This window comes from Cucurbita pepo, chromosome LG06 (assembly GCF_002806865.2).
Source record: "Cucurbita pepo subsp. pepo cultivar mu-cu-16 chromosome LG06, ASM280686v2, whole genome shotgun sequence".
NCBI classification, from domain to species: domain Eukaryota; kingdom Viridiplantae; phylum Streptophyta; class Magnoliopsida; order Cucurbitales; family Cucurbitaceae; genus Cucurbita; species Cucurbita pepo.
Genome location: NC_036643.1, coordinates 2,816,277 through 2,840,904, shown reverse-complemented (window position 1 = coordinate 2,840,904; position 24,628 = coordinate 2,816,277). Strand labels below are relative to the sequence as shown.

Sequence of the window (24,628 nt, the reverse complement as noted above, 5' to 3'; positions counted from 1 at the left end):
ACTGCACCAATGCACCAAAATTCCTTTGTGATTATAATAAAGCTGTGTTATGTTCTGTACATTTGTTACTGTTCTTATGTTGTAAGACCATGTTCTCTGTGTATGTTCTTACTATTCACATGTTTAAAGACAGGAAAAAAGAAGGAAGTCTCCGATTTTACCGCCCAAGGTTCAGCTATATTTTCTGTGATATGGATGGTAAGAGCCCTCTTGAGGCGAATCCAAATTATTCCACGACCTGTGGTGTCGACTTGTATTAAGTATATGAATTATATGTAGGTACATTGCTCAACAGTAAAAGTCAAATTACTCCAACAACTGTCAAGGCCCTGAAGGAGGCCTTGTCAAGAGGTGTGAAAGTTGTTATAGCTACTGGAAAGGTATGACATTTTGCTTGATTGTTAGGATATTGACCTTAAGCTTGTTTTCCAACTTTTTTTTTTTTTCCATGTTCTGTTCTATAACTTTTGTCTGCTATTGCTTTATTTTCACAATTTAAGGAATAATGGTTAGATTTAATGCATGGACTAGGCCCGCCCAGCCGTAATAAGCATTTTGGAGAAGGCTGGTTTAGCTGGAAAAGATGGTGCCGTGTCTGAATTTTCTCCAGGAGTTTTCTTACAGGTTTCTATTTTTCCTCCTCTTTCTTTTTGATCTCTCTTTCGGTTAGGAATCACGACTCTCCACAATAGTATGATATTGTCCACTTTGAGCATAAGCTCTCGTGTCTTTGTTTTGGACGTCCTCAAAAGGCCTCGTACCAATAGAGATGTATTCCTTACTTATAAACCCATGATCATCCTCTAAATTAATCAATGTGGGACTCCTACNGTACCAATAGAGATGTATTCCTTACTTATAAACCCATGATCATCCTCTAAATTAGCCAATGTGGGACTCCTTCCCAACAATCCTCTCCTCGAACAAAGTACACCATAGAGCCTCCCCTAAGGTCTATGTAGCCCTCGAACAAGCTCCCCTTAATCGAGACTCGACTCCTTTCTCTGGAGCCCTCAAACTAAGTACACCCTTTGTTCGACACATTAGTCACTTTTGACTACATCTGTGAGGTTCATAACTTCTTTTTTCGACAGTTGAGGATTCTATTGACATGGGGATGACTCTGATACCATGTTAGGAATCACGACTCTTCACAATAGTATGATATTGTTCACTTTGAGCATAAGCTCTCATGACTTTGCTTTGGGCTTCCCTAGAAGGTCTCATACCAATGGAGATGTATTCCTTACTTATAAATCCATGATCTTCCTCTAAATTAGCCAATGTGGGACTCCCTCCAAACAAGCCTCAACATCTTCATGTTTCTTTTTAAAGTTGATACATGGCTACTTTTGATTATATGTTACGAATTTTCTTGAGGTGCTTTTATGTCTTGTAATGGTGATCTTTGTGTCATCAAGCGATGGAAGATCTGGATTATACGTTGGGAGACTGGCTTTAACTTTCAGTTTACTTTTATGTTCTCTCCATCTTTAATCTTATGCATTATATATTTCTCTTTCCTTCCTTGGTTATAGGGACTACTTGTTTATGGCAGACAAGGCAAGGAAATTTATAGGCGGAACTTAGATCAAGATATCTGCAGAGAGGTACGTCTCGTGCTGTTTGCTGTACGTACTACTCAGCAGTTTGAATGACGATTAAGTAAAGTTTTTTAAAGATGAGTCTTGGGGATTAAAGCCATGCGAGCACAAAACATTCTACAATAGATGTATCCATGTAGTGATGCTTGCCAAAGAAAATGATTCAGCTAGCGTTCCTCTCTTTTAAGTATGGTTTGAAACTAAAAACCGTAAGAATCACAGAAAATAATGATAGTTTTATGAACAGTTAACTAACAAACCTAACAAAGGAAAAGGCTTTTTAACACAAGATGCTTGTTAATGATATCTAAATTCGTGTTTGTTGAAGTGCAGGCATGCCTTTATTCTTTAGAGAAGAATGTTCCTCTGATTGCATTTGGTGAAGGCCGTTGCTTAACTCTATTTGATCATCCACTTACTGATGCATTGCACACTATATACCATGAGCCCAAGGTACTTGAACATATTTTTGTCGTGGTTTTAAGTCTTTTATGCAGTAAATATGATATTTGTACTTGAGATTCGCGTGGTAACATACCTTCTTAATTTAAAAGAGAGGGTTCGAAAACATATTTATTCTAACTCAGATGGAGAAATGCATTAGAGTACTGATGTATACCATGCACCTGAATTTACATATAATAATGTCCATCTCTTATAAAAAACAAGTCATTTATAGATATTATTAGGAGGTTCGTACGGATGCAGAGTAGTCCCTTTTTCACTCTACAAGGATCAAGATAAAATTAACGTTCATTCTCTTTCTGTCGAAAGGAGATATATTTCTAGCCTTTCAGTCAGTAATGATAAAGTGAGGCAAAAATTTTATGGTCCGGATTTCTCTGGTAAAAACGAAAGCAGAATTCCTGATTATTCAGTTTACATGGCTAACTACTGAGAACTGAATTGTTTAGCCAATTCGATTTGAATGTTGATTGATTATGTATTACAGGCAGAGGTGATGTCCTCGGTTGATAATCTTTTGGCTGCAGCTGAAATACAGGTAAGCTCTCGACTGAGATGCCTCCCTCTCATTTGTGCATTAGTAAAGAAAGAAATGAGGAACGATTGAGCATCAAAGCATACTTTCTATCAAAATGTGTGAATAAGCCCAGCATTGGTTCCCATAGCAATCATATGACTTATTTTAACATGTGAACTCATACAGAAACTTCTTTTCTTGGACACTGCCGAGGGAGTTTCACGCGTTCTTCGACCATACTGGTCAGAGGCATCAGGGGAGCACGCCTCGGTTGTTCAGGCTGTACCAGATATGCTTGAGATCGTCCCCTGCGGAACCTCGAAAGGTAGCGGAGTAAAATTGTTGCTCGATCATTTGGGAGTTTCTTCCGAGGAGGTAAGCTAAAATTCTTCCCTAAAGCGCCTCATCCAAAGTGTCTTTCTTGGACCTTAACCTGCTTGAATTCTGTAGGTAATGGCTATTGGAGATGGGGAAAATGACATTGAGATGCTGGAATTGGCATCTCTTGGAATTGCTATGAGCAATGGAGCAGAGAAAACAAAGGCTGTTGCTAACTTAATTGGTCCCAGCAATGATGAAGATGGTGTTGCAGAGGTCATATACAGATATGCATTCTAGACACAATGGGGCTTTGAGAAGCTTATGATCTGATGATTACACAGTCAATTATTGTGATTGAAGGATGCAAATTCTGCCCTTCAACATATTCTTATTATTTTTCTCTCTCGACCAAGCCAAACTAAGAGAGTCAAGATTTTTGCCTTTTAGTAGGGAGACATAAGTTATTAGCTTAGCCTTTTGATGTTTTATCTCCATACACAGAATGTCATTGTGTTGAATTACTATTAATCCCATATTCTTTTTAGTAGTCCGGAGCTGGCTTAAACATTGTATCCTCTTATTTTCAAATGAATAAACTTCTGTTCTTACATGCTTAAGGAGACTCGTCGTTAGGACATGTTTCACGCCCACTCCGGCTGCCAATTCACCTGATCATTGAGGTGGCTCTTCACGAAAAGATCATCCACCTTTTGCTACAATGTATTTGTTGAGGATTGTTGGGAGGGAGTCCCACGTTAGCTAATTTAGAGGATGATCATGAGTTTATAAGGAATATGAGGCCTTTTGGGAAACCAAAAGCAAAACTATGAGAGTTTATGCTCAAAGTGGAGAATATCGAATTATTGTGGAGAGTTGTGATTTCTAACACTGTCCAGCTTTCAATGCGTCAACTTTTTGAAATCCAAGCTCAACTCTTTGCTCCCCAATCCCCTCCATGGATCCCCATCTCATTGCTGTTTCCTCGCCCCATGACATCGTGCACCGTTCTGTTCTCATCTTCAATCACCATCTTCTCCAAACATCTCTGCCTGCAATGCTCTTCTCAAGCCTTCGCTCAACACACTGCTTGGCACAGTACGCTTGCTTACTTCAATAACCAGCTGGTACTTGCCTGATGCTTCAATCCCAGATGAAAACACCCTTCACTACTGTGTTCAAAGGCCTGCGCGGGCCTTGCCCAGGTGCGCTAAGGCCAAAAAGTCCACTGTTTTGTGACCATATGGCTGCTAATCAAACCTGATCGTTAGGAATCTGGTAGATTTGTACTAAGGTGGCTTGCGATTGTATTGCACATTAGTTCTTTAATGGAATGGTTGAATGATGTTGTTTTCATGAAACACTTTGATTAGTTATTAGAGAGAAGAGGGTAACCATAAGTTCTCAGAGCCACAAAGTTAGAGGTCCAAATCCAACCATAGTAGAAAGCAACTGTATTGAAGAGCATAGCATTGCAGCAAATCGCAAGATTTTGCTTGGCAAGTTACCAGTTTGTTTGTATATAGACACAACATATGTTGAAGACCAGAGAAGAGGAAGAATTGGGAAAACAAATGGGGTGAGAATTGAATGGACATTATCGATTACTGCTTACAATCTCTCAGAGAAGTTCAAACAACACCGACAATACAAGTAATGGAGATCATTATCGAGGCCGATCAACTCTTATATACACCAGAGGGCTCTGAATTTTGGACAATCCAAGGGTGTTCGAGAACTTTGTGTAGTGGTAGCCGTTGAGAGCACTCCTTGACAAGCATCTACACAGATAACAAACAATAAAAGCAAACACAGTTCGTTCAATACGCCAAAGATTATTGAGTATATCAGCAAGGCTTAATAACGCTATAATACCTGACTGATAAGGTCCTTTGCAGTTGAAGAAATGATTGGTCTTGGAGGAAACTTCAAATCAACTTGCATAATTCTGCAGGCACGGTCACATAAAACTATATCAACCATGGAGAGAGATCTCTACCCCACAGAGAAGTTTAAACTATAATCAGCAAGGCCCAAAAGATCAGAGATATAAAATTTCCATCAAATCTACCTCCTGTACGTGTCAGAGTGTTCCTTAGCCTCAAATGGGGGTACCCCATAGAGAAACTCATAGCACAGGACACCAAGACTCCAGATATCCACACTTGCATCGTGTTCCACACTCTCCACTGTCGAGAACAATAAGCATTAAAGCAAAAACAGTGAACGGAATTTAGAATTACTAATATTCTCTATCTCCCATTTTGAGATTCCCTCACTCTACTTCAACTGGCAAAATGTAGCTTCAGAAGAAAAGACAAGTAATTGTGATGTCCGGTCTCAATATACATACCCATTTCAGGAGACAGATAATCCAGTGTCCCACACATAGTCCGCCTACGGTTAAACGTGTGCACCGACCATCCAAAATCAGCGATCTTGAGTTCACCCTGCGTCAGGAAAGCCTCATTACTTAGTCCCAAAGAGAGAATCTAACATCAAGGACCAAGAACCTATAGATTCAATGAAACCACACCTGAGCACCAATTAGAAGATTTTCTGGTTTGATGTCTCTGTGGATTACATGTTTTCCATGACAGTAAATGAGTGCTCGAGCCAACGACGCAATGTACTGCCTCATGACCATGAATTTAAAACATCATTATANGAGTGCTCGAGCCAACGACGCAATGTACTGCCTCATGACCATAAATTTAAAACATCATTACAAAATCAGATTTAGCGTACATAACAACATTGCAAATTACTTGCTTATTGTCCTAATGTTATATCTGTTTCAGTACACAATATTGAAATTTAAAACCTACTTCACTGAGAAAAACCTCTACTTTGTCGGAAAATNTATTGAAATTTAAAACCTACTTCACTGAGAAAAACCTCTACTACGTCGGAAAGTTCAGGTAGGTGGAACCAAAACCTGGGCAAAGAGGAGAGGAACTTACAGTAGCAGCACGTCTCTCACTGAAGTACTTGCACTTCTGTAGTTCCTTGTAAAGCTCACCTTTGGGAGCATATTCCAATACCAAATAAATCCGTTTCTGCAGCCACAACATTTAAGAGGGGGAAGGTCAGTGGCTGAATGTAGCAGAGTGAATTTTTTAAATTACTTGATTTATAGAAGAAACTTTCAGAGATATGAAATACTTGATCGTAGAAGTATCCATAAAGGCGCAGAATGTTGGAGTGTCTAAGATGACTCTGTATTTCAACTTCCCGACGAAGCTGGTGCTCAACCTGCGACTGTTGTAACTGACTCTTGAATAAAACTTTCAGCGCCACAATTTGATTACTCTGTTTGGAATCCATGGAAATCAAGTAAGCTCTCACAAATTACGAGAGGAAAATGGTGCAACCGACTGTATAATTCCCTAACACTTGCAAGCAAGATAAATGATCTTCTCAGGGTAACAACTCTCTAAACATTTACGATTTTAATCACAGGACAAGTAAGGTTGAGAGAGTAAGACGAACCCTCTTTTCCCTAGCCAGATACACATGACCGAATTTCCCTCTTCCGAGAGGCTTCCCGATGTCAAAGTCGTTAAGCGTCCATCTTCTCTTTTCGACAGCAGAGGCCTCCGTGGTAGTGATCTGCGAAAACATTTAACATTCAAATTCCAATAATTTTCAAAAAACGATCGACGTTCCTGGAAAAAAAAAAAAAGTCAACTGCTACAAGATAATTTGAAACCCTAATTAGCTGGTTTCCTTGCTACAAACTCACAAACTATCATCGATAGTCCGTGTTAGTATAAACCGAAGAACTCCATTAAAATGAAATTAAAACCAGAAGACATCCACAGTATTCAATTTCCACCATGATATCAANCCGAAGAACTCCATTAAAATGAAATTAAAACCAGAAGACATCGACAGTATTCAATTCCCACCATGATATCANACCGAAGAACTCCATTAAAATGAAATTAAAACCAGAAGACATCCACAGTATTCAATTTCCACCATGATATCAAAAGATAGTACAAGAATTCAGAAGCGGAGATTTAATCGTGTTCATAAGCACGTCAGAAATTAGAAAAAAAAATTATTTCTNCATGAACCTCGTCGTGAGAAGAGAGAAAGATAAACAAATTGAATGATTCAATCCTAATCTTGGAAGAACAAACGAAAGCGAAACCACAAAAATCACGATCAGAAACATGCTATAACAAATTTCCGTCGCTTTACCTTCTCCTGGGGTTGGTTTTCTGCAGCGACCGCCATCTGAACGAGAGGGAGGGAGACAACAGAGAGCAGATCGAATTGGCGAGAGAAGAGACAGAGAGAAACGAGGAAGACAAAGGACGCCAAATGGGGGTGTAAGAAAAAGGCATCGAGCGCGGCAACGGTCGAATTCGAATGCGTTGCCACGTGGCATGTGAAGCTCAGTGAAGTATTTAAAATAATATTGGAATTAATGTAGTACACCAACGACACATGATTTAGGATGAAAATACCCTCCATGTAACGGTCCAAAATGTTACAAAACTTTGTTTAAAAAAAATATTATTCTTTCAATTTAAACGAAATTTTTACTTTTTCTAAGTGATAAAGTTTAAATTTTCATTCGGTATTATAAGAATTTGTCGAAGTCATGATATTAATCTACGACTTGCCACTAAAATACCATTTACAACCCATTTCTACTGAAAGAGACGAGGCTCGTGAAAATCGCACCTTGACAACATAGAACATAAAAATCAATAAATTGTCGTAACGAGTCGACATGAGCTTGACTCAGATTTCAAAAGGAAACAAAAGGGAACCAAAAGCTTGTTAATGGGCAAAAAGCTTGCATATTTTCCTTTTCCTTCTCACGATGTGATGAGGAAATCCTTGTGAGATAAGGGCAGGCAGGCAGCTTGGCACTCTACAATAACTGAGCTCCATCCTGCTATAGCCTTAGAACTGTTGCATACCAATTACTTAAGAACTCTTGGATGCATGATGGTTTCCTGGTCCTTGGGTTTGGTTGGTCCGTAGCAGCCATGAGGGTAGAAAAGATGGGATTATGAATGCCAATATCAAGCAGATTATAACCAACCCTCCAACCCCCCAAGCTTCCTGCGGGATGCCGATAAGTAGTTCGTCACAAACTGTCACAAAAGCCAGAAACTATCATACTAAGAAATGAGGTGTTAAATGTTGCTGTCAAGCAAGCAGACTGATATGACTCCAGCATATGAAAGGGGCAAGAGGTAACAGGTTTTGGACGTTAACAGTAAACCAACAATTAAGTACATACCCCTAAACAAGAATAACAAAAAATGGAATTGACTACGTACCCTCCTAGGATGAGCCATCCTACCCTCCATCCCCTTCTTGTACTCTTCTTTTTAGCACACTTGTCAACAATGTAAGAACAACTACAGATTTCTTTTTCTTAAAGTTGGTTTAACCAGGAGCTCTTTTCAGCAGTCGGGACATTAGATATTGTAACAGGGTGTGGAAACCTCTCTCTAATATACGCGTTTTAAAATCGTGTAGCTAACGGCAATACGTAATGGCCCAAAGCGGATAATATCTACTAGCAGTGGGTTTGGGCTGTTACAAATGGTATTAGAGCTAGACATCTAGCGATGTGCCAGCGAGGATGCTGGGCCCTCAAGGAGGTGGATTGTGAGATCCCACATCGGTTGGAGAAGAAAACGAAACATTTCTTATAAGGGTGTGGAAACCTTTCCCTAACAGACATGTTTTAAAACTTTAAGGGGAAGCCGGGAAGGAAAAACCCAAAGAGAATAATATCTGCTTGGATGTTACAAATGGTATCAGAGCCAGACACCGAGCGGTGAGCCAGCGAGGATGCTGGCTGCCAAGGAGGGTGAATCATGAGATTCCACATCGGTTGGAGAGGAGAACGAAACATTCCTTATAGGGTGTGGAAACCTCTCTCTAATAGACGCGTTTTAAAACTGTGAAGTTGACATCGATACGTAACGGGCTAAAGCAAACTATGAAGTTGACATCGATATGTAACGGGCTAAAGCAAACAATATCTACTAGCGGTGAGCTTGGGCTATTACAGATATTTTCTGAGCAAGTAATGGGAAATAAATGTTTGGTTCTTAAATCATGTATGGGATCAGTTATTTTCCGTTTCATATGCTTTAATTTAAGCTATTCTTTCCATGAACTCTCGTGTCAGGACAATTCCATACCATCTTTTGAATTGACACCAGAAGCATTACTAGCTAATGTCCTGCAAATGAGATTAAACAACTCTTGGGACTGTAAACCACCAACGATGCTTCAACTAGAAAATTTTAGTTGATCTAAAGTTTTTATCCTACCCATGTATGACTTCCTTTAACAAGTCTGGAAAGAAGAAAATTGATAAGATGCTCAAAAGCATATGAAGATACCTATATTGAAGATGATCGAATCCCTTTCCCGGGCGGACGGTAAGGCAACAACTCCCTCGGAAATCACAGAGACCAATACATGTGTATCAACCTGTTTCAGAACTGTAAGTTTGAAACTTTAACAAATTTATCAATCAAAGTCTACAATCATTCGCCTAAACTAATAAGGGCAGAAGACAACCTGATCTCCCTGCAAGTTCATGCTTTCTGCCTTAAAAATAAGCTTTTCAGTATCGAGTAGTTTTCTGCTCTTCTTATCAACAGGGCTTGTCAAGTCTCTCTTCAGTTCTAACGAGAAGCTGGCAGGCATCTATTATTTCCTTGAATGAGACAATCTCAGAAGGAGATTTTAAAAGAATTCAACTTCAAGAGGACAGAAAAAAACACATACAGAGCCCGGGTATGATATCTTCACTTCATACCACATATCAGGTTTAAGTCCTTGAAGATGATACAGGCGAGAACCCATTTGTAATGGTAATGTTTCCCTCCACAGCTCCTCTCCAACATTCAAAATTTTACTGTCGACCCTAGAAAATCATGTAGAAGCCAATACAATTAACTAAAATGAAAGGAAATGTATGTCTGAATGTGTAATCAAGAGTTTTCGTGATACTCACATACTACTCAGGCAGAAACTCGGCCATTTCATAATGATGACAAGAACGTGAAAAAGAACAAATAGAAATCGCTCGAGTGAATGACACATTTGTTCCCTAAGCTGCCACAGTACAAATTTCTGTTCATTCGGATCGGTGGAGGAAGGAGAATCAAATCGTTTAGTTTAGCCACAAAGAAAACATAATTCGATACTATTAAAGCACAACCAATATACCAAAATATCGATCATTCCCAACATCAATCCAAAATTAGACTAGAACAACGCATAAACTTGAAGAAATGGAAATTTGAAAGATCATAAAACTTCAATCTCACTTGTTTGAAGAGGAGAACCGGAAAAATCCAGACGAGGGAACCAAAGCTGCGAGCCTGAGGCGCCGAGAGACGACGGTGAGCGGGAGGTGAATATCGACCGAGATGCTGAAGCAGATAACTGAAAATTAGGGCTCAGTTGGTTGAAAATTTTAGTTATAAAAATTAAATTAAAATTTTAACTAATTTAATAAAAAAAATATATATATATATATAATTTTGAAATTTCTAATATAAAATAATAAAATTTTGGCGATAGGCTCCATTTTCCGCCATTAACGATTGGAATGGGAAGCAAATCTCTTCCTGTGCTCAAAGGAGCTTCATCATTTTCATCGTTAAAGCGGCGAATCTTCATCTCTAGCGGCTTGCATTCGCCATCTGTTTCTAACATCAGAATCCGAAAATGTTCGACTGCTTTAGGAATTATGGCCTCTCTTCAACCTCCCGATGTCCTCCGTTTAGCTGAAACAGCTCGAATTTCTCTCACTCCCGGTGAGGTATGCGAGGCTCTCCCCTCGTCCATTTTTGCTTCTGTTTATTCAATTTTTTGAATCGAGTAACATTTGCTTCTTACTTTCGGGTTTGTGTTCTCTTGATTGTGTAATGCAGGTAGAAGAATTGGCGCCTAAAATTGGACAAGTTGTTGACTGGTAAGTTCATCTTTCCCTCGCCTACGCATACATACACAAACTCTCATAAACTAGCAGATCTTGAAATACAATGGTATCTTGGTCAGGTCTCTATGTAAATTATGATGGGATAACTGCTTGTTAGGTCCTAAACATTGAAGGGATCTTCACCTAGAGGTTGTAAAATGTTGTTCTCCATAATTTGTTTGGTTTACTTGAGAGTTATACTGTCTTTACCAAGGATGAGAATGAGAAGAACACGGGGCTCTTGCGTCCTCTGACACATCGCTCGGTGTCTGGCTCTAATATCATTTATAACAGCCCACCCACGGCTAATAGATATTTTCTTTCCGTTTTGGGCTTCCCAAGACTAGTCTTTTAGAGATAGGTTTCCACACTCTTATAAAAAATGTTTCATTCTCCTCTCCAACCAACGTGGGACCTCACGATCCACCCTCCTTGGGGCCAGAGTACTTGCTGGCACACCGCTCGATATTTGGCTCTAATATCATTTATACCAGCTCAAACCCACCGCTAGCAAATATTGTTCTCTTGGGTTTCCCCTCAAAGTTTTTGAAACACATCTGTTAGCGAGAAATTTTTACACCCTTATAAGAAGTGTTTCGTTCTCCTCTCCAACCAATATGGGACCTCACTTAAACGGATTCCCATGATTGAATGCGGTGGGAAGCTTCATTGGGAAGGACTTGAACAAATCAAAAGTGTCTACAAGAGAATTCCATATTTTTTTTTTTTTTTTTTTTTTGGAGAAAGGACAATGTAGGGAGAGATGACAACAATTTTCTTTATCTTTCTTACGAAGATGCACTAGCTTGAGAGAAGAGAGAACGTGGGGTTCCTTTTTTGAACCTTTGCAGAATGCAAGCCCCCATGAGCTGGGTTCATTCCTAAAATCTCACCTTTTCAGACTCCTCCTTCCTCTAAATAACCTTAATGAACGGCTTTGAAGGGACGCCACCGCATCTCCTTTATCATTAAGGGAAACAGGAAGGTTGGAAGAGGAGGCAATTAGAATCCAAACTCCAACAGTGAATAGCCCTTTACTATTGAATTCAAACACTTTTCAGAAGAATGAATCAGCTGTTCCTTTCCTTTACGTCGTGAGATCCCACCTTGGTTGGAGAGGAAAACGAAACGTTCTTTACAAGGACGTGGAAACCTCTTCCTAACAAACACGTTTTAAAACTGTGAGACTAACGATGATACGTAATGGACCGAAGTGAATAATATTTGCTAGCGGTGGGTTTGAGTTGTTAGACACCTTCTAGCGATCCAAACAAGGGAGGACTAAACAAGGGAGGAGGCAAAATTAGTGAGTTGGAAATTTTGGAAAATTTCTCCTTTAGAGGTCGTGAGGTGTCCATTGATCTGTCCCAAAAGAAATAGAGACGCCATTATCCACCTTAACATTCAAAACCACCTTCATCCTCTGACTACCTTTAGCAATGAAGTTCCATGGACTTTTTCCGTTGCAGCTTCCATTTTTCCTATGAAATTGTTCATTCTGTCGACTCAATTCCCTCGGCTGTTGTACCCTTTGGTTTCCATTTACTTCAATATGATAACTTTATGTTTCAGGTTTGGGCAGCTCCAGACGGTTGATCTTCAAAGTATGGAACCTTCCATTAGAGCAGGTGATCGTCAATCATTTTGCAACTTGTTTGTTGTTCTTCTTCCACCATACCATAATACCTGTAACAGTCTGCAGAGATATTATCCGTTTTAACCATTACATATCACCGTCAGTCTCATGATTTTAAAATGCATCTATTAGAGAGAGGTTTCTACACCCTTATAAATAATGTTTTGTTCCCCTATCCAATCGATGTGGGATCTCACAATCCACCCCCTTGGGAGCCTAACGTCCTCGCAAGCACACAACTCGGTGCCTAACTCTAATACCATTTTACCATTCTTTTTCACAACTATCTCGAGCATAATTTCCTTCTACATCGACTTGAGTCTCGGTCTCCTCAGCCTACAATAAAATCTCATGATCTTATTATTATGCATGTATTTTGAATCTTAGGAAGGAAAATAAGGGTCATTAATACCTCCTAAGCTCTCGTGTTACGATGCCTTCGATTGTTTCTCACTTTCAAGTGTTGGCTTCAAATCGTACAAGTCAAACGATGGTAGTTTTTTGCTGCACTTTCAAGTTATCTTTTGTGAACAGGATAGGCAAACAATTGTAGTGCAGCAAAAACTAGTACTAATTTTGCAACTATTTACAGATACTGGAGGTGTCAATCAGCGGAATGACGCTCCTGAAACATTTGAAAACAGGTAACCTGGTTATTTTGCAACTTGGGCTATCCCAACATTTAGCAGGAAGCTTTGGCCATAACTTCCACTATTTTGTTGACACCAGAGAGGCCATGATTCGCGCAGTTCCAGCCTTTGATGAGCCGTATATCAAAGTTCCTAAAGTTCTCAATAAGGACTAGTTGCTAAGGTTAGCTCATTCATTAATGCCATGTTCTTCAACATCTTATGGATTAGTTTTTCTATAGGTTACTAAATGATATCTGAATTACAATTCGAATTATTCATCCATTAATCTTAATCTTAGTTCAATCCGTGTAATCATCAAGCCCATCGCTAGCAGATAGCGTTCTCTTTAGACTTTCCCTTTCAGACTTGTTTTTAAAACGCGTCTTTTAAGGAGAGGTTTTCACACCCCTTGTAAAAAATATTTCGTTCCTCTCTTCAACCGACGTGGGATCTCACGCTCCCACTCTAGTTAAGGAGCTAATTACCCCCACATTCTTGTTGTCACATAAGATGTTTATCCATAACTTAGGAATCTGTCCTCATTGTTGAGCTTATGAACTCTCCTTGAAGAGATGATGGTGACAGATTCAGCTTAATTTAGCCTCACCATAGGATAATAATTATATATATTTAATCATATATTTGAAACATTAAATTAAGAAATCTCATGGAGATGGCGTCAATAAAATAATCAAGAACTTGCTGTTAATCTACAGTCAACTCAGCATCGAATGTCGTGCACGCCAAGTTTCTTATAACGGGTCGTCTTAAACTCCTAAATATATTATTATTTTTTTAGGAGACCTATAATTTAACTCATGAGATTATCATTTCAAAGGAAATTGATCGAGTCAATTGTGGTGAATTTTTCTACTCATGATCCGTGAGAAGAAGCTTCTTATTTTCAAATATTTAAAAAATCTAAGGCTTATTTAATTAAATTCTAATATTTTTTTAAAATAATGAAAATTCATGATAAGGTAATTGGGAGTAAATAAATAAAATTAGATTTTATTTTAATAGACATCGTATAATTATCCCACCTGCCATTTAGGAGAAAAATAATATCTAAAAAAAGACAAATAATAATAATAAAAGTTGAAAATTAGCGAGGAATATCGGGGCAGATGCAGGTGTGGTCGGTCAGGGTAGGGCAGTTCTGGGTCCCACCTGGCGTAGTTCTAGAAGTTTATAGTATGATAAAAATAAAATAAAAAAAATAAAAAAAAATAAAAAAAAAACCAAATAAATTATTTAATTGAAATAACTTTTTTTTCAAATCAAAATAATATTTAAAGGATCCAACAAACACTTTGCATGGTTTATGAAAAAAAAAACGTTTAGAAAAAAAAGAATTAAATTAAATTATTAGGGAATATTCAAAATTTACCATAAACTTTGAAATTTTATTATTTGATTATTTAAGTTTGAAAAATTGAAACTTTTTATTCTTTAGTATCAAATCCTAACTTTGTCATAATTAATTCGGAAGACGTTTGAAATGCGCAAGAATTAGTAATAAAATAAGCAATTAACTTTAAGTAATGCGGGTTTGACGTATTAATTAGCAAACAAGCAAAGATTAGGCGGAGCTTGAATTCATACGAGCTTGAAAAGGCCCAAAAGGATTTGCAATTTGCATATGGCAATGTTGTTGTTATTATTATTATTGGGTTGGCAATTATCTGTTTCGAGTTCATCCTCAGATTCCGTATTCTCATACGTGTCGCCCAATGATTGAAGAAGAAGATGTGATTTCGATGAACGTCTGAATCAGTCACCACCCATGAGATTGGCGGTGCTCTGTTTCTACTTTTATGCGACCCCATTTGATTTGAAATCCCAAAAACAAAGAGAAGCCGACAAACCCACTCGTCGCTTGAATTCGACTTCAAATTCGGAGTTGCTTTAGAAATGAAATGGTGAATCGGTGTGAGAGTGGTTGCGGTTGTGGAGGAGATCGGGAAAACTCAGAATCTGAGGCGTAATACAAAATGGAGATCTCTGTATCTTCGTGTTCTTGCAGATTCAGTGCACCATGGTAATGGCCCGTCACTGATTGACGGTGGGATCGCGACGGTCCGGCACTGTTTTCACCATTTTCCGTATAACTTCTTCAACCACTCTCCGCCTTCATCCCGCTCTTCGATCATCAACGGCACCACTTTAGCACAGTTCTATTCCTCTTCATTTGCTGAATCTTCTGGCGTTTGCTTATGGCTTCGATGGAGTCGGAAACTCCGGATGTTTTGAATGAGACGAGAAATGCGAATAAGAAGAAGAATGGAATTCGTATGGAATCGTTTTACCTACGTAAGATCGGATTCGGATGTTTCAGAGTGCAACAGGACGAAGAAGGAAACTTCGATATGGAGGTCGTCAATGGCGATGGGGAGCGTCGGAAGCCCACACATCTCCTCATAATGGTTAATGGTCTCGTTGGCAGGTTACTCCATTTTCTTATGAGATTTATTTCGGTTGCTGTTCATGTTCATGTTCATCAGTCTTGATTTTTTCCCAATCAGTATTTTGATTTTGCATTTGTGTGGATATCTGTTTCTGTACCTGTTTTTGATTGTTACTATAATGAATTGGTTGATCAACGAATTATCTGTTCATCAATGGTGGGTCGTACCATTCTACTTCCAGTAGTTTTTAGCCAAATCCATGGCGTTTGGTATTTGTATTGACGATTTGTTGTTCCTTTTTGGGTCAGTGCCAAAGATTGGGAATATGCAGCGGAGGAGTTTTTGAAGACGTATCCTGAAGATATCATTGTTCATTGTGAGTCTTTTAAGTTCGATATTCTTTTATTTCGAACAATTAAGTTTGTCTGAATACCTTTGTGAGATCCCACATCGGTTAGAGATAGGAATGAACTTCTCTTGAGTAGAGCGTTTTAAAATTATGAGGCCGAGAGCGATACGCAACGGGTCAAAGTGGACAATATCTACTAGCGGTGGGTTTGGGTTGTTACAAATGGTATTAGAGCCAAACACTGGGTAGTGTCGGTGTACCAGCGAGAACGCTGGGTCCCAAAGGGAGTGAATTGTGAGGTCCCACATCAGTTTGACAGCGAGAACAAACCTCTATCTAGCATACGTAATGGGCTGAAATGAACAATATCTGCTAGTAGTGGACTTGGGCTGTTACAATGTTTGTGTTCATACTATACCAAGCTTCTTGTATGAATACAATGTCTTGTTATTTGCAGGCAGTAAACGTAATTACTCGACATTGACACTTGATGGCGTTGACGTGATGGGAGGAAGACTGGCAGAAGAGGCATGCCATCATCTTCAAAACTAAGTTTGTATTTCCATATTCATTTGATTTCTTGTTCATATGACAACCTTGAATCTGTTTTGTGTTCAGATTTTGTTGGTTATCAAGAGACATCCAAATGTTCAAAAGCTCTCCTTCATATGCCATTCATTAGGCGGATTGATAGCAAGGTATGCCATTGCAAAGCTTTATGAGCAAAAAGAAGATGTCCAAGTGAATGGAGAGTATAAGTCTTAAACTTCTAAATATATTATTATTTTTTTAGAAGACCTATAATTTAACTTGTGAGATTATCATTTCAAAGGAAATTAATCGAGTCAATTACGGTGAATTTTTCTCCTCATGATCAGTGAGAAGAAGCTTCTACTCATGATCAGTGAGAAGAAGCTTCTTATTTTTAAATATTTTAAAAATCGAGTCTTATTTAATTAAAAATTCTAATATTTTTTTAAAAAAATGAAAATTCATGATAAGGTAATTGGGAGTAAATAAATAAAATTAGATTTTATTTTATTATACATCGTATAATTATCCCACCTGCCATTTAGGAGAAAAATAATATCTAAAAAAAGACAAATAATAATAATAATAATAAAAGTTGAAAATGAGCGAGGAATATCGGGGCAGATGCAGGTGGTCGGTCAGGGTAGGGCAGTTCTGGGTCCAACCTGGCGTAGTTCTAGAAGTTAATAATAATAATAAAATTAAAAATTAAAAAAAAAAACCAAATAAATTATTTAATTGAAATAAACTTTTTTTTCAAATCAAAATAATATTTAAAGGATCCAACAAACACTTTGCATGGTTTATGAAAAAAAAAACGTTTAGAAAAAAAAGAATTAAATTAAATTATTAGGGAATATTCAAAATTTACCATAAACTTTGAAATTTTATTATTTGATTATTTAAGTTTGAAAAATTGAAACTTTTTATTCTTTAGTATCAAATCCTAACTTTGTCATAATTAATTCGGAAGACGTTTGAAATGCGCAAGAATTAGTAATAAAATAAGCAATTAACTTTAAGTAATGCGGGTTTGACGTATTAATTAGCAAACAAGCAAAGATTAGGCGGAGCTTGAATTCATACGAGCTTGAAAAGGCCCAAAAGGATTTGCAATTTGCATATGGCAATGTTGTTGTTATTATTATTATTGGGTTGGCAATTATCTGTTTCGAGTTCATCCTCAGATTCCGTATTCTGATACGTGTCGCCCAATGATTGAAGAAGAAGATGTGATTTCGATGAACGTCTGAATCAGTCACCACCCATGAGATTGGCGGTGCTCTGTTTCTACTTTTTATGCGACCCCATTTGATTTGAAATCCCAAAAACAAAGAGAAGCCGACAAATCCACTCGTCGCTTGACTTCGACTTCAAATTCGAAGTTGCTTTAGAAATGAAATGGTGAATCGGTGTGAGAGTGGTTGCGGTTGTGGAGGAGATCGGGAAAACGCAGAATCTGAGGCGTAATACAAAATGGAGATCTCTGTATCTTCGTGTTCTTGCAGATTCAGTGCACCATGGTAATGGCCCGTCACTGATTGACGGTGGGATCGCGGCGGTCCGGCACTGTTTTCACCATTTTCCGTATAACTTCTTCAACCACTCTCCGCCTTCATCCCGCTCTTCGATCATCAACGGCACCACTTTAGCACAGTTCTATTCCTCTTCATTTGCTGAATCTTCTGGCGTTTGCTTATGGCTTCGATGGAGTCGGAAACTCCGGATGTTTTGAATGAGACGAGAAATGCGAATAAGAAGAAGAATGGAATTCGTATGGAATCGTTTTACCTACGTAAGATCGGATTCGGATGTTTCAGAGTGCAACAGGACGAGGAAGGAAACTTCGATATGGAGGTCGTCAATGGCGATGGGGAGCGTCGGAAGCCCACACATCTCCTCATAATGGTTAATGGTCTCGTTGGCAGGTTACTCCATTTTCTTATGAGATTTATTTCGGTTGCTGTTCATGTTCATGTTCATCAGTCTTGATTTTTTCCCAATCAGTATTTTGATTTTGCATTTGTGTGGATATCTGTTTCTGTACCTGTTTTTGATTGTTACTATAATGAATTGGTTGATCAACGAATTATCTGTTCATCAATGGTGGGTCGTACCGTTCTATTTCCAGTAGTTTTTAGCCAAATCCATGGCGTTTGGTATTTGTATTGACGATTTGTTGTTCCTTTTTGGGTCAGTGCCAAAGATTGGGAATATGCAGCGGAGGAGTTTTTGAAGACGTATCCTGAAGATATCATTGTTCATTGTGAGTCTTTTAAGTTCGATATTCTTTTATTTCGAACAATTAAGTTTGTCTGAATACCTTTGTGAGATCCCACATCGGTTAGAGATAGGAATGAACTTCTCTTGAGTAGAGCGTTTTAAAATTATGAGGCCGAGAGCGATACGCAACGGGTCAAAGTGGACAATATCTACTAGCGGTGGGTTTGGGTTGTTACAAATGGTATTAGAGCCAAACACGGATAGTGCCGGTGTGCCAGCGAGAACGCTGGGTCCCCAAGGGAAGTGAATTGTGAGGTCCCACATCAGTTTGACAGCGAGAACAAACCTCTATCTAGCATACGTAACGGGCTGAAATGGACAATATCTACTAGTGGTGGACTTGGGCTGTTACAATGTTTGTGTTCATACTGTACCAAGCTTCTTGTATGAATACAATGTCTTGTTATTTGCAGGCAGTAAACGTAATTACTCGACATTGACACTTGATGGCGTTGACGTGATGGGAGGAAGACTGGCAGAAGAGGTAAGCCATCATCTTCAAAACTAAGTTTGTATTTCCATATTCATTTGATTTCTTGTTCATATGACAACCTTGAATCTGTTTTGTGTTCAGATTTTGTTGGTTATCAAGAGACATCCAAATGTTCAAAAGCTCTCCTTCATATGCCATTCATTAGGCGGATTGATAGCAAGGTATGCCATTGCAAAGCTTTATGAGCAAAAAGAAGATGTCCAAGTGAATGGAGAGTATAACAAACATGGGTCTAGAGATCAAAGCAATGGCGAGGAGTTTAAAGAGAAAATTGCAGGGCTGGAACCAATTAATTTTATAACATTTGCAACCCCACATCTTGGTTCAAGAGGGCATAAACAGGTGAATAATCAATCAATGTGTTCTTTAGCTATTCTTGCTTTTTATGCTTAAATGTCCTTTATGCTACTTCTGTCGTTATGAGATCTCACATTATAGTTGGGGAGGATAACGAAACATTCCTTATAAAGATATGGAAACCTCTTCTTAGTAGACGTGTTTTAATAACCTTGAGGGGAAGTTCGAAAGGGAAAACCCAAAGAGGACCATTTCTGATAGCAGTGGGCTTGGGTCGTTACACAAATGTTATCAGAGCCAGACACCGGGCAATGTTCCAGCGAGGAAGTTGAGCCTCGAAAGGGGTGGACGCGAGGTGATGCAAACAAGGACGCTGGGCCCGGGGTCCCACATCGATTGGACAAGGAAATGAGTGCCAGCGAGAACGCTGGGACCCGAAGGGGGGTAGATTATGAGATCCCACATCGGTTGGGGAGGAAAACGAAACATTGTTTATAAGGGTGTGGAAACCTCCTCTCCCTAGCAGACACGTTTTAAAAATCTTGAGGGAAAACCCGCAAGGAAAAGCCCAAAAAGGACAATATCTGTCCGCAGTGGACTTGGACTGTTACCGTCATAATTTGATATTGTGATAGAAAAATTTCGAGCGTCGGCATTGTGTCTTGAAATTGTGGCCAAATATAGGCTGCTATGATACCAAGTACTCTCCCTCTTTGATTTTCAGGTCCCTATGTGTTGTGGATTTTATGCCCTGGAAAAAGTGGCTATTTGCACATCATATTTATTTGGTAGAACTGGGAGACATTTATTTTTACTTGACAAGGACAGTGGAAACTGCCCCCTTCTTCTTCACATGGCTGGCGATCATGAAGATCTCAAATTCTTGTGAGTCCACTGTTTTTGAGTTCTAAGTTTGCAACACTTTCTTGTCTGATTCTAGAGGTTCTCATCTTGACCTGTAATATTATTATGGTTCTTTCTTGCAGATCTGCTTTGCAGTCGTTTAGGCGGCGTGTTACGTATGCTAATATGCGTTACGATAGTATCCTGTCATTGTTTCTCTACTTGCCTATTTTCGTATTAGAATTCTTCAATGCTTCCTTCCCAATTATTCTATAAGGCGTCTGTCTGTTTATGTATAAATCTTGACACTAAATACAGACGTTGTTGGGTGGAGTACGTCTTCTATAAGGCGTCGCACGGAGTTGCCGAAGGTAAATTTGAACATATTGAAGTTTTCTTGGTAGACTTTGAACTACTTTCTCACTGGGTTTTTACTTATTAGCTCAAAGGTTTATCAGGAGATGGCAAATATCCATACATTGTAAATGTTGAAACCCCAAAAGTTTGCAGTCCTCAATTATATGTGTTGACTGGGGCCAAAGCCAATAGATTCAAGAAAACTGAGGTGGAAGGTCAGCATTCTATTAATAGTTGCCTATTTGAAGCTTACAGATTGTTAGTTTTGAGCATTTTTGACATTTTAGTAATCTTATTGTGATCATTGTAGAAGAAATGATCAAACGTCTATCAAGCGTGGGCTGGGAGCGGGTCGATGTTGACTTCCACAGAAGTAAACAAAGAAATAATGCACATCTTACCATTCAGGCAAGATTTTATCTGGGATACACAGAACTAGATTCAATTCGGACTTTGTTCTCGAGTAATAAGTTCACATTGTATGTTTATTTCAGGTCAACAGGTACAGAGTCAATTCTGATGGGGCCTGTGTGATCCAACATATGATTGATAATTTTCTCTTGTAGCATGTGACGAATTGAATTATTGACCATTGATTTCGAGCTTCGGTAGGGAAGGACGCCTGGTTTTGCTTTGGGTTGATCGTTCCTAATAACATCTGTACTTAGCCTGAATTGGATTGAATATCAGCTTCATAATTGTATTGTTTAGCTCAAAAAAATAATCATTGGGATAATGAAGGGAATCGACTCACAATCAGGAATGGCACTGTGCATCCATCAAGAAGGAAAGTAGCAGTATTTGACTTATAATTCCTACTACTGCAAGTGAAGCAATCAATTTTGTGTTAGAAGGCTTTGAAGCATTAGCATTGTCATGAGTTTGTGGTGTAAAATACAATAGCAGCATAGAATTAATGTTCAAAAGAAATTTAGCTCTGGAAGCTGTAGCCTCTGTTTTTTATAAGAACTGTATTCTCCTAGACTCTTACCAGTTTCCGCCAATGGAGATCAAACCCATTAAAGTTGAGCAAAAAGTGCTATGGTGAGAATAGTATGCAGCGCATGGGAGTGCATGGTTGGTCCTTTTCAGAGATAGAACAGATGATTGCTCCTTTTGGCGCAGATACATGTTTATTTCCACTTGCTCGTCCTCATACCATTGTGTTTTGTCCGCATGGGAGTGCATAGTTGGTCCTTTTCAGAGATAGAACAGGTTACCTGGCAAAGCAAAGCTCAGCTGCACGAAGCAACCAAGGTGAGTGATTTCAAATCAAGTGCATATTTTTTTTCTTTGACTGCGTGGATAGATTTACTTGTGGATATCACATCCATCATTCTGAGCACTAAAACATTGAAATTGACTTACAGGATAAGTTTGGAAAAGATGGTGGAAATGACAACCTCCATATGATCGATCCACCATGCTACTGTGGGAGGAGGGTCCACCTGTCAATTCCGCTAGCCAATTCCATCCTTGTTGTCCCACGAGCGATGCATGTAACCATACTGAATAAAAGAGAGAAAAACAGTTCAAGACACCAACTAAAGCAAAATCCTTGCTTTCAAGCCGGTTTGTAGTTTAGCGTACTGACAGCAGAAATCATTCTGCATGGCTACTCTTTAATAATGCTTTAATACATATTCAAGATCTGTTGACTCTTAATAACACTATTTGATGAAAGTTTGAAATACAATTTTTAAATTCTCTCTTAGTTGTAAAAATAAATGGATGTCTCGGGGATGGACATCTTGATAGCAGCAGCAAAGGGGATAGATCATGTCAGAAATTTAACAGGAATTAAATTGTAAGAGCATGAATCTCGGGAAACATTCAAATGCTAGAATACAGCCGCCTTCCGAAAGAAAAAGAAAAAAGTCTCTTACATTTTCAGTACAAGCAAGAAGAACGCCAGCATTAACAGCACATTATACTGAACCAACTAAAGCAGGTTAAAACGTATCAGGTAGACAATGATTTTGAAGGTCTAGATTGTTTCCGAAGCTAATCTAGCAGAGTTCGTCCCCTGATCAAACTTGGGCATCTACTCATATTAAGAATGTTTGGGGTGAATTCTTTGGTGTACATTCCACTGAAGCAGCATCCATATAATTGATGTACCTATGTTTAATCAAAGTTTGACAGCAAAATCGAAAGGCTAAAAACAACAAGCATTAGTTTTTCTCCTGTTGAGTAACAAATATGATATTTCACTATAGAAGCAATACCATGAAGGGGAACATATCTATTGACTGAAATAGCCAATAAATTTATATTATCGTATCATAAGGAAGAATACCAGGCTTTATACAAGTTACATAAGATTTGATAGCAGTATATAGGATCAGACAGGTAAATTCTTGCGATAAACATTCTGTTTTAGTTCAAGATTTAAAAATACCAGAGGAGAATAGACCATAGAGCAAAAGCCAAAGGTGTCAAAGTCCAAACCCAACTCAATCTCTGATGAATTTAATTCTAGCAATCGTACCTGCAAAAATGCCAACAGTCATCAGATTTGCAATGGACATGGCATGATATATCAAGTATTCGGTTAAGAAATGCCCCAAAGCATAGATGAACGTCAAGAAAGGGAAGCTAGGAGAGTCCTCACTCCTTCAATGAACTTCAGTCACTATCACAAAAGACAGCAAGAGAGAAAAATATTCAGGATTAAGCATGCCTAAGATAATGGCATGAACAGTTACCAAAAGGTACCTAAAATTATCACTTCGAACTTCATTAATCAAAGTAAAGTTTGAGCTCACAGTGAAAAAAGTTTAGAAATAATCTAAATGAATAAACTAATCATAAAATCGTGGGTAAAGTTTCTTAATTAGTAATAATTTAACATCTACAATACAATGAAACAGAACAAAATACCCAAAGAACATTGGAAAAATGGGAAACTTCAGGAGAATTCTGCTAATGAACATATGGTGAGTTGTGAATCGTCTCCTCATCGATAAACGTCCGTTCAAGATTTTATAATCAAAACGGATAAACGCATGGCATGATGTTATGAGAAGATGGAGAATTCCATAATCCCAAAATTGGAGAAAACTTGATACTAGTGTGTTAAATGAGCAACGGAATTGTAGATTAGATTAACCAAGTAATTGAATGTTCAAAAACCAGAACCTAAGAATCTGATTGAGCTCATTCTCCAGGCTTAAGAATTGATTAGCCAGTATGCTCAAGATAAGACACTTCAAAAAAGTAATTCAGGTTCCAATTTACAAATTCCACTATCTATAAAGAAACACGATAATAATAAGAAACCTAAAAATTTCGTCGGTTTTCCCGCTTAACCTAGAATGAGACAAAAAAATCATCCAGCATTCTAACAACAAAAAATCAACCACTAGGTCTTGGCCTGGGTCACGGATCGAAACACAGAGCAACTACTCCAGTCCGTGATAACACATCGTCAGCGTCATAAAAGGCGTACTACGAATATTGATTTCGGTGGAACTCAATTACTCACGGGAGTACCACAGAGATAACAAAACTAGATTCATTCTTCTAGATGCAAGAGAAAGACAATGCACACTTTCAACATGAATTTGCAGAACCTAAATTAATGGATGACTGAGATTTTTCACGAGAGAGAGATAGAGAGAGATTACTGGTAATGTTGGAGAAGACGGCGAACCTCAAGGCGAATACGTCGAGGAATTCGAATCAAACGGAGGCCACAATCGGACTGAACCGACCAGCATCAACCACCGTCGTAAAAAGGGTAAGGAATTAAAATAAAACATTTTAAAGAGTAACTTTAATTTTCTTTTTTAAAAAAGAAAAAGAAAAAGAAATAGAGAAATTTCAGAAAGCACGTGTGTGGAGTGTGAGTGGCGTGGCGTCCGTACACAGGTCCACGTTATTAGAGAATCGGAGCCCTGGGGGTTCCAGCTCAG

General features: G+C 38.5%; 6 protein-coding genes across 8 annotated transcripts in view; 4 read left to right on the top strand and 2 right to left on the bottom strand.

The window, feature by feature from the left end:
* Window positions 1-3,517, top strand: part of LOC111796469 (endoribonuclease YBEY, chloroplastic) — a gene marked incomplete in the record, with an annotated part of 7,009 nt that extends 3,492 nt beyond the window's left edge. The window contains 8 exon segments of the mRNA XM_023679093.1: window positions 130-198; window positions 280-380; window positions 532-624; window positions 1,539-1,610; window positions 1,938-2,057; window positions 2,557-2,607; window positions 2,773-2,961; window positions 3,037-3,517. Coding sequence (XP_023534861.1) covers window positions 130-198; window positions 280-380; window positions 532-624; window positions 1,539-1,610; window positions 1,938-2,057; window positions 2,557-2,607; window positions 2,773-2,961; window positions 3,037-3,204 — 863 coding nt within the window.
* Window positions 3,518-4,343: 826 nt separating this feature from the next.
* LOC111797214 (serine/threonine-protein kinase Aurora-1-like) lies at window positions 4,344-7,256 on the bottom strand. The gene is made up of 9 exons (XM_023680164.1): window positions 7,114-7,256; window positions 6,397-6,516; window positions 6,070-6,216; window positions 5,868-5,963; window positions 5,441-5,536; window positions 5,258-5,354; window positions 4,976-5,093; window positions 4,780-4,852; window positions 4,344-4,685 (listed from the first exon to the last, which is right to left on the bottom strand). Exons 1-9 carry the CDS (start codon window positions 7,147-7,149, stop codon window positions 4,584-4,586), a joined length of 885 nt encoding a protein of 294 aa, XP_023535932.1. The 5' UTR covers window positions 7,150-7,256; the 3' UTR covers window positions 4,344-4,583.
* A 330-nt stretch (window positions 7,257-7,586) lies between these two features.
* On the bottom strand, window positions 7,587-10,367 carry LOC111796539. 2 transcript variants are annotated; one of them, XM_023679200.1, is made up of 6 exons: window positions 10,227-10,367; window positions 9,911-10,029; window positions 9,682-9,820; window positions 9,472-9,600; window positions 9,291-9,381; window positions 7,587-8,021 (listed from the first exon to the last, which is right to left on the bottom strand). In XM_023679200.1, exons 2-6 carry the CDS (start codon window positions 9,997-9,999, stop codon window positions 7,852-7,854), a joined length of 618 nt encoding a protein of 205 aa, XP_023534968.1. In that variant the 5' UTR covers window positions 10,000-10,029; window positions 10,227-10,367; the 3' UTR covers window positions 7,587-7,851. The 2 variants fall into 2 exon arrangements, with proteins under 2 accessions (XP_023534968.1, XP_023534969.1); XM_023679201.1 differs by having other exon boundaries at window positions 9,911-10,011; window positions 10,227-10,328.
* Window positions 10,368-10,386: 19 nt separating this feature from the next.
* LOC111796540 (glutamyl-tRNA(Gln) amidotransferase subunit C, chloroplastic/mitochondrial-like) lies at window positions 10,387-13,469 on the top strand. Its single transcript, XM_023679203.1, has 5 exons — window positions 10,387-10,723; window positions 10,836-10,876; window positions 12,455-12,510; window positions 13,111-13,162; window positions 13,248-13,469. Exons 1-5 carry the CDS (start codon window positions 10,511-10,513, stop codon window positions 13,321-13,323), a joined length of 438 nt encoding a protein of 145 aa, XP_023534971.1. The 5' UTR covers window positions 10,387-10,510; the 3' UTR covers window positions 13,324-13,469.
* A 1,485-nt stretch (window positions 13,470-14,954) lies between these two features.
* On the top strand, window positions 14,955-16,672 carry LOC111797390 (putative lipase ROG1). Its single transcript, XM_023680376.1, has 4 exons — window positions 14,955-15,596; window positions 15,867-15,934; window positions 16,365-16,435; window positions 16,526-16,672. Exons 1-4 carry the CDS (start codon window positions 15,367-15,369, stop codon window positions 16,670-16,672), a joined length of 516 nt encoding a protein of 171 aa, XP_023536144.1. The 5' UTR covers window positions 14,955-15,366.
* A 1,179-nt stretch (window positions 16,673-17,851) lies between these two features.
* LOC111797094 (putative lipase ROG1) lies at window positions 17,852-22,394 on the top strand. Of its 2 annotated transcripts, XR_002815475.1 has the most exons (11): window positions 17,852-18,366; window positions 18,637-18,704; window positions 19,135-19,205; window positions 19,296-19,556; window positions 20,236-20,396; window positions 20,498-20,553; window positions 20,673-20,725; window positions 20,797-20,926; window positions 21,022-21,119; window positions 21,206-21,968; window positions 22,082-22,394. XR_002815475.1 is itself a non-coding variant. In XM_023679990.1 (10 exons), exons 1-10 carry the CDS (start codon window positions 18,137-18,139, stop codon window positions 21,275-21,277), a joined length of 1,200 nt encoding a protein of 399 aa, XP_023535758.1. In that variant the 5' UTR covers window positions 17,852-18,136; the 3' UTR covers window positions 21,278-21,969. The 2 variants fall into 2 exon arrangements, 1 of the variants encoding a protein (XP_023535758.1); XM_023679990.1 differs by lacking the exon at window positions 22,082-22,394 and having other exon boundaries at window positions 21,206-21,969.
* The last annotated feature ends 2,234 nt before the right edge of the window (window positions 22,395-24,628 follow it).